Below are 8,571 nucleotides of genomic sequence, written 5' to 3' on the forward strand. Positions count from 1 at the left end.
GCCTAACTATGTGCTGCAGACGGATGAGCACAGAGCTGGCCTGCTAGCGCGCTACGGCCCCGAGAAGCTCTTTCAGGCCGAGCGCAACTTTAACGCAGCGCAGGACCTGGATGTGTCCGTGCTGGAGGGAGACATTGTGGGCGTGATCAAACAGCAGGACCCAATGGGAAGCCAGAATCGCTGGCTCATCGACAATGGGGGTGGGTATTGTTTTATGGCTCCTGATTGGTGAAACTGCTAATCAATCCATGTTGTTTGCAGAATGTGATTGTAGCTTATTCCTTCCTTTGAAGGGTTAAAAATGTCCCACAGTAGATTGTGAATTTCAGCGTATCCCTTTATTACAAATGAATTTAGGTTTGTGTCTGAAAATCTGGGTCATTATCTTCACCTATCCCACATGTCACCTATTTGTTCCTAATGGTTTTATCTTCTCTACAGTCACCAAGGGCTTTGTGTACAGCTCCTTCCTGAAGCCTTACAACCCACGCAGGAGCCAGTCGGATGTCTCCATTGAGAGCCAGTCGTCCAATGAGTCAGGCTATGGCGGCTCCTCCCCTGTCTTCTCCCGGCAGAACAGCAACAGCACGCTGACCTTCAACCAGGAGACCGCCGCAGTCAGCTTCTCCACAGCCGCGCCGCCTCCTAGCCACTCACACCCCCGCCCCACACAGGACTCTGCCCCCTCTCACCACAACCCCTCCCCCAACTGCCAGTCCACCAATCAGAGAGACCCTTCGGACTCCTCCCACAGGAGTTCAGCCAATCACAGAGAACTGTCCAGTGACACGTGCTATCGAAACACAGCCAATCACAGAGACTCCTCCTCCGACTCCTCGTCTTACAGGATTCCCACAGGACACAGGGACTCGTTTGACTCCACTCCGACCAATCACAGAGAGTTCTCGGACTCCTCCGAGACGGACTCTTGCTCGTCCAGTAGGAACTCGTCGTTGCTGGAGACATCACAGAGGTACGGCCAATCACACGCTGCCTTCAGCTCACACCAGAGACGGAACAGGGATGCCGGGGCGGCCCCGAGGCGTTCTCAGTACCCCCCGGAGGAGTACAGCGAGCCAGAGGCAGAGGGAGAACCGGAGCTGGATGGGCACCAGGTAAGGCAGAACCACTTTGTTCTACATAGATTTGCTGCTTTCTTTGTACCAGGATAGTAATGCTAAGATTTTGACAATATATTAAGGAATTGTCTCACCTAATGCCAATGGGATCCAAGTTATTCAAATGGGTCATTATCCTAACCAAACCATGTGACCTTTTTTTTGTTAAAATTCATTCATATTCAAGAAAAGGAGAATGATGATCACAACATGCTTCAAAAGAAGCTTCATCTCCGGCTTTGCAAGGGTTTCATGTGTGAAGTACCATATGTGCAGTGTGCACACATAAAATTGTATTCATCCGGTATTAATGTAATTTATGACTTCCTCCCCAGATCTACTACGCCCTCTACCCCTTCAGTGCCCGCTGTGCCAACGAGCTGAGCATCTCGGCCAACCAGCGCGTCCGCATTCTGGAGTTCCACGACATGACGGGCAATCACGAGTGGTGGCTCGGCGAAGCCGGGGGTAACCGTGGCTACGTGCCCTCCAACTACATCCGCAAGTCCGAGTACACCTGAACCCTTCCCCACCCCACCCCCCAAACGCACTCAGACCCAAACATGCTCTCCTCTCATCTCATGGAGGTGTGACACAAACTCACACTCCTCTCCTCCTCCTAGTCCTCGGAACCCTCCCCCCAGACTGATATAAGGGTGGTGGGATTGGTTCCCTGTAAGGAGAACACTTTGAGAGGTTAGCAAAAGGAGGCCACTCTCTCCCCTGCAGAAACACGAACCCCAAAGGAGTGATGGTGTAACGTGGTGGTGCCTTATTTTTTATCATAATTTTTTCCCCTCTTGTTTGAAATCATGGACAACTCGAATATGCTGGAGTGGATGCTGAAAAGAGAAGGAAAAAGGGAGACAGTCTTGGGAGAAATTTCTGGTGGACTTTTTTTTTATATAAGAAGAGCTGCTGATCCATTTTGCGTGCAGAGAGAGGATTCCGTGAGAATACTTAAAGACCCTTCTTTCCCTTCGATCCTTGTCTTACTCTTTCATCTCTTCCCACTCTCTCTGTATCCCTCTCTAATACCCCACAATGTTGGGTGAGGTAGAGAAGGACTATGTTGACGGCGACGAAGATCCCCTACCCATCCATTAGAGGCGTCTTTTGGGCACACTACACATTCTACAGGATGGACTTTGTATTAGACTGTTTGACAGGATGTCTTGGTTGCAGACTTGTAACCTTGCTATTACTGCTAGCCTGTGGAAGATGACGATGAACTTTGAAGCCAGACTCTTGAGTGGTTGAGTGGCATGATAGAGTAACTCCCTACGATACACTGCTGAGAGGATGGAGTATTGGATGTCAAAAAGTGTCTTTGTGTGTGTGTGTGTGTGTGTGTGTGTGTGTGTGTGTGTGTGTGTGCATGGGTGTGTGTGTGTGTGCATGGGTGTGTGTGTGTGTGTGTGTGTTTGAGGAATGAAGGTCAAAAGAATGGATTGAGTTTGATGTGGAGAGAATATCTATGGTCACCACAACTGGACTCCCTTCCAGCCTTGCTCTTAGACAATCTCACACTCCCGAGTGAAGACGGAGCCCTCTCTGATTCTTCCAGAAGTTTCACCAGCTGGTGACAACACCCCCCCCCCACCCACCCATCCACCCCGGCTAGAAACTCAGCTGCCTTACATGGGTGGTTGGATGGATGGATGTGTATGAAATCAGCAGTGGACGTTCAGTATTTTTTTTATTTTGAACATGTGAAAGCATAAGCATATACAATCTGGTTGATTATCCCTGTGGGAATGTTTGTGTAAGGAAGATGTCTCAGGTCTTCATCTTGGAACAAATAAAAAAGTAATAAAAAAAAAAACAGAAGATGCACAGTGAACTTGATTTCATTTTTAACTCTGCAGTGTATTGACAGAACAACCATTGGCAATGAGGCTGTGTTCTTTACACACTTAGGAGGCTGGATACAGCGAATGTACAGCTCAGCTGAAACACAAAGAACAAGCCACACTTTGAGTTTGGAGTCTGAAGTACATGACAAAACTACATATGCTGCATCTGATGTGTAAGGGATGATGTGTAGTCCACCGGTCAGTATTGGAAAATAAATCCAGACGGGACGAAGAGGACCCCGATGCGCAGCGGAATCACGCTTATTACACCGCTTATTAAACTAATATTCCAGTGTATATGTGTGTGAGAGAGAGGGTGAGAGAGTGAGTGTGCCACATAGAATTAGAGTCAAGAGTTCTGCAAATATACAGATATTTGAATAAAATACGTGGCTGTCGCTCTTGGTCTAACGGGACGTTTCAGTGGGCTGTTAACATTCCCCTCAGCAGCATCGCTTCAGCTGCTACTAGCGCTGAGGAAATCGCTGGTATTCACAGAATACCAAGCAGAAGCACAGTTTGTATTTAAACGAGTAAACAAACAAACAACTCAACTCATTAAGGTTATTGAGCTTCTTAGCCAAGGTGCAACAGGTCATGGGGTGGCTGGTGACCAGCCGTGGCAGATCATGCAGGGCTCCAGCTCGGTGAAGTGCTCCAGCTCTGGCGCCTCCTCCTGGCGCTAGGGGCACACTGCGGCTTGCTGCAAAGGAGGTGGATGGCTGTGAGCAGGCCAAGCTCCAAGAGTCTGGCAGATACGCCGCCACTGCCGGAGGGTCCTCTTTGGTGGGAGTGCTCTCTGAGATCTCATCATCTCCCCCGACATGGAGGTGTCGCCGTTCTTGCAGTATGCGTCCGGGACAGTGGACTCCACCTCAAACTCCACACTGACGTTATCAGTATATATACACACATACAATGCATACAGAAAGTTCTCAGACCCTTTCAAGTTTTCCACGTTTTGTCATGTCTCAGACTCCTCTTAAAATGGATTCAATGAATGTTTTTTTTCTCATCAATCTACACAAAGACTGTTTTTTGGAGTGTTTTGTTAATTTCCCAAAAAATAAAAGACTTAAATAACCCATCTAAAGAAGTATTCAAACCCTTTGTTACGACACTTGCAATTGAGCTCTGGTGCATCCTACCTCTATCGCATGAACTTCTGATTGAACTACCCAGATAGCAAACATAAATCGGTCCACCGGTGGCTTTTGGTCAGCACCCCACTGGTGGTGTTCCACTTCTAGTCCGCTCTCAGACCACCATCAACACAACATTAGTGTAATTGGGCGTGGAAAATCATATAAAATGTTAGCAATTCCTGGAGTTTCAAAATCATATTCTTGGCGCAGTCTTTTTAAAAATATCATCTGTTCAAGAGAAGTAGTTAATGGTACTAGAAGACGCTCAAGGTGAAAAATTACTTGGTCAATTACAGACTTGTTAAGGGTTGGTGAAAATCACTGAAGTGTAAATGAGTAGACTTTTTTTTTTTTTTTTAAAGAGTGGCAAGGGGGGCACTGTGGCGCCAGCAGCAGCCCCGACCATATACAGGCTTGAACGCCCACGGGGTCACGGGTTTGAATCCGACCTGCTGTCATTTCCCGATCCCAGTCTCCATCTCATTTCCTGTCCAAACCTTCACTGTCCTATCTCATTAAAGGCAAAAAGCCCAAAAACAAATCTTTAAAAAAAGAGTGGCAAAACAGTGTGCTGTTTGTCTGTAACTCCAGAAAAACGATGGGCAAAAGGCCAATGGACCACCAGCTCAGCCCAGGGGGCTGTTAATGATCTATTGGCCTTTTGCTATCAGAGTTTTGACCACAATTCCAAATGAACCAAAAAGACCTACATTTTAACTCATTTTCAAAAACCACTGACAGAAAGTCGAGACCATGAGTCACAAACCGTGGCAACAATAAAAAATAAATAAAAAATGTAAGCATGTTCATCACTTTGAAGTGTCCTCTTGAGACACTTCTGTTGTTGTTTGGTGTAATTAGAGATTTTAAGATGATCGTCCGTGCCCTATCCTAAACCTACAAGAGCCAGGTGACTGAACATTGTAATAAAAAAAATGTCTGTGAATTTAAATGGGTAACCTTAAATGCCAACTTAAATGCCAGTTTGTTCAAATGTCTTTTTACTCCTTTCTTTTTTATTATTTGTTATGTATTTTGAACAGTGTATTTATAAGCTTCAGGTCTATTAAATGTAACTGGCAAACGAAGACCTATATGCCTGTGCCACAGTACAGATAGAACCAAAGATTCTAGAGCCCCAAATCTAGAATGTCTGGCCAGAATCCTTCACAGCGGCAGCGTGGTTCTTCAAAGATGCGGTAACCATAGGTTTCCCTGGAACGCGTGGTCGTATCTATGGATACAGGTGAGATCGAATATGTCTGACACCTGCAATATTTAAGTTTGTTCCAGTATTACTCGAGACATTTCAAAGGACAGACGCATAAAATGATACATTTTTTCGGCTGTTGTATATCAAAGCAGGGAAATGAGACTACTGAATTTGATGCACAGGAAGGAGGGGGAGACGCGATGGACAGAGGTAATGAGTTAGGACCGAGACGTAATCTTAAAACGAAGACAAGCTCGGTCAATTTGTCTGGGCGAGAGGTGGACCTGGTGTGTGAGGCGGTAACGGACTCGGACTCGGACTCGGATCCGCTTGGGAGGCACAATCGAAGCAAGAAGAAAGGGCTGGAGATGGAGAGACCTCGGTGTCACCCAGATAATAGCTTTGCGTTGGCCAGAGAGCGTCTTATCTCCTTAAAAGAGTCCATATCAGGAGATGAATGTGTGTACACGGAGAAGAGTGAGTAGCTCTGACTCAAAATGTGTAGCTAGATCAGTTAGACCAGACACCTACCAATATGCTCTATAATTTTTTTTTTAATGTATATCTGTTACTCAACAGTTAGACAGCAGTATGCCGAAATAAAGAAGGTGGAAGAAATCATAAACGATCAGAGAAAGAAAATTGGTGAGTGAATGAAAGTCTTGTAATTCTAGTCTACACTACAGCATACAATTGAAATCCTGGAAAAGTCATGGAATTTTAAAATCCCCTTTTCCAAGCTTCGAAGTCATGACATTTAGTAGGCTATATTACATATACGTTTCGGAAAAGTCATGAAATTTAATTTTATTTCGGACAATTAAATGGCATGGTCTAGCTAACTAGCCTATTATAAAAAGAATGGTTGCCTACGGAGCTCCCTAAAGTTCCTGGTGGTGATTTTTTTTTCTTGGCTGCTTTTATGTTCCCTCATAATAGTTTTAGATTACCTGAAGCTCGCAATATTTTAAAAGTATTGGGAGGTAACGCAAAAATATTGTGAGGTATTGCGTGGGAACGTCCAAAAAAATGCTAATTTAAAAATCATCACATTGAGCCTTAGGGGGGTTCGTAGAATGAAGAAGGTTGTTCCATTTTCACTCAATAATTACACCCCACCTGTGTAGTAAAGTAGGCCTACGCAATTGTGTGCAGGTTGTGAGGGTCATGGACATTTCATTAAAGGTCCTTGAAAAGTCATGAGAAATTGTTTGAATGAAATTAATGAAAAAGGGTAAGAACCCTGAAAGTAAAATTCACAGTTATTTCTTGTCAAATGCCACTGTCAGCAGTCATTTATTTAGCTTAACTGGTTCTCTCTCCTTGTGTCTCTGGTGCTAGCGGCTGTGCGTCAAGGAATAGAGCAGGTCAGATTTAGAAACAGTGAAGAACGGATGCAGGAGCTGCAGAACAGTAGCAGGCCTGATAATGCCGAGGTCAAGGACAGCCAGGGGCACAAGACCCCTCCCCAAACTAAGCGAGAGCACCAAGCAGCTTGTGGGTATTAAGTTATGTTCATATCTATCCTATTTTGAAAGTATAATTTGAAATAGATCATACTTTAGTGCATTTTTAGTGTTTGTAAGACTTCAAAATAGTGCAACAGGCCGACTACAATGTACTTCACCTGCATGTTTGACTCTGCAGTGGGAATGATGGAGGCTCATCTTGATAAGATGGAGGGAGTGTTACTTGGTCACAAAAAAAGACTGGGTAAGTCATGGGTACACATGAGAGGATTTACTTGTGGCTGTGTTGGTGTATGGCCAAAAAGGCCAAAAATGGCAGTTAAGAAAAACTTTCTGTGTGCATGTTCTCCCCGTGTTCACAAGGGGTTTCCTCCACTAAAAACCCCAACAGAAAAAACATGCAAAACAACAGAACACTCTTCGTCGGTCCCTGACCAAGACAGACGGTTCATCTCACCTGGTCCCCGGGCGCTTAAAAAAAAGCTGCCCACTGCTCCTGGGGTCCTTGAGGAAGGACAGTCCGGGATGGGATAAATGCAGAAGCTAAATTCACAAACAACCTCAGGCCTGCGTGTGCGTGTGTGTGTGTGTGTGTGTGTCCTGTGTCGCCTCCATGTATTCACGTGTGTTGCAGTGTGCAGTGTGTCGCTTGTGCAATTATATATATTAAAAAGATACCAAACTGTTTTATCATTATACCGTTTTCATTGTAGGGTAGGCTACTCTCTTTTTCCTAGTTGATATCAAGGATGTTTTGAAGAATATTAAGTCTTCGGCTAAAATCCCTCTCCATAGAATTAGAAACACAAAATTAGAGACTGTTTCTAATCTCTCTCTCTCTCTCTCTCTCCCTCCCTCTCTCACTTCCCCCACACACACATACACAGAAAGACTGGCTGTCTTTTACAGTTTAAAGCATTTAAAGTGTATCTTACCTAGTTTTATTCTATCTCTCCTAGATGAAATGCGTCTTGAGAAACGTCGGGATTTTTTGAACAAGCAGCAAAAGTGGAGGCAGAGGATGTTGGCCATGCAGGCGGAAAAATACTATCCTAAACCAGAGGAGGGATAGCCCAGAGGGGAATAGAGGGGCCAAGCACAAAGTGCATTTACCAAAGTGTTTACCTACAGTTTTGCTATATTTTAATGGGTTTTTGTACAGAAATAAAGACTTTTGATGCACCGTTTCCATGACATTGTTGTTCTGCCCCTGGCTTATTTCTTGCAACTGTTACACAGTGACAAGTGACAAATTGGAGAATTTCGTCCATCGTTGTGAAAAAGTCAAGTCAAGCGAACATTTAATCCAATAGAAACTGTAATTACAGTCAAGTGTGACAGTCCCTTAATTTGTTGCAGCCCATTCATCCATCAAATGGTCAAAATGGTGCTGATTGAAAAAAGAAAAACATTGGGCTGTGAAGGTGAGGTAGAAGTGGGTTTTGAAGCTTTGAAGTTGGGTGTGTGGATATTGAAGTGTTGGGGTAAAAAAAGGGGGTGATTTAAAATGATAAAAAGCAAAAACACTGCCCTGCAACTTATGTACATGTACTGTTTGAAGAGATGGTTTATAATAAACGACCTACAGGCTTTCTGTCTGTATGTGTGCTACCCCACAACCCATGGTCTTGTGTTTTCTACTCAGCCGTAGGAACGCCCCTCATGTTTCCAAACAAAACTGCAGATTTATTATACTCCACAAATTTCACAGTAAACAAATGCAAATGTCTGATGTATAAATATCAATTCTCAAAACCTCTCAGTGAGTTA

The 8,571-nt window shown here is 44.5% G+C and overlaps 2 protein-coding genes across 5 annotated transcripts in view; both read left to right on the plus strand.

The window, feature by feature from the left end:
• LOC105888767 (dynamin binding protein) overlaps positions 1–2,943 on the plus strand; it is a 52,297-nt gene extending 49,354 nt beyond the window's left edge. For all 3 annotated transcript variants that reach the window (XM_042703342.1, XM_031561706.2, XM_031561707.2), the window contains 3 exons: positions 2–200; positions 442–1,115; positions 1,454–2,943. In XM_042703342.1, the coding sequence (XP_042559276.1) occupies positions 2–200; positions 442–1,115; positions 1,454–1,639 (1,059 nt within the window). In that variant the 3' untranslated portion in view covers positions 1,640–2,943. The remainder of the gene's footprint in view (position 1; positions 201–441; positions 1,116–1,453) is intronic.
• Positions 2,944–4,776: 1,833 nt separating this feature from the next.
• On the plus strand, positions 4,777–8,420 carry LOC116218696. Of its 2 annotated transcripts, XM_031561157.2 has the most exons (6): positions 4,777–5,365; positions 5,482–5,809; positions 5,912–5,977; positions 6,674–6,829; positions 6,980–7,045; positions 7,761–8,420. In XM_031561157.2, exons 2-6 carry the CDS (start codon positions 5,533–5,535, stop codon positions 7,871–7,873), a joined length of 678 nt encoding a protein of 225 aa, XP_031417017.1. In that variant the 5' UTR covers positions 4,777–5,365; positions 5,482–5,532; the 3' UTR covers positions 7,874–8,420. The 2 variants fall into 2 exon arrangements, with proteins under 2 accessions (XP_031417017.1, XP_031417016.1); XM_031561156.2 differs by having other exon boundaries at positions 5,364–5,809.
• The last annotated feature ends 151 nt before the right edge of the window (positions 8,421–8,571 follow it).

Source organism: Clupea harengus, chromosome 23, assembly GCF_900700415.2.
Source record: "Clupea harengus chromosome 23, Ch_v2.0.2, whole genome shotgun sequence".
NCBI classification, from domain to species: domain Eukaryota; kingdom Metazoa; phylum Chordata; class Actinopteri; order Clupeiformes; family Clupeidae; genus Clupea; species Clupea harengus.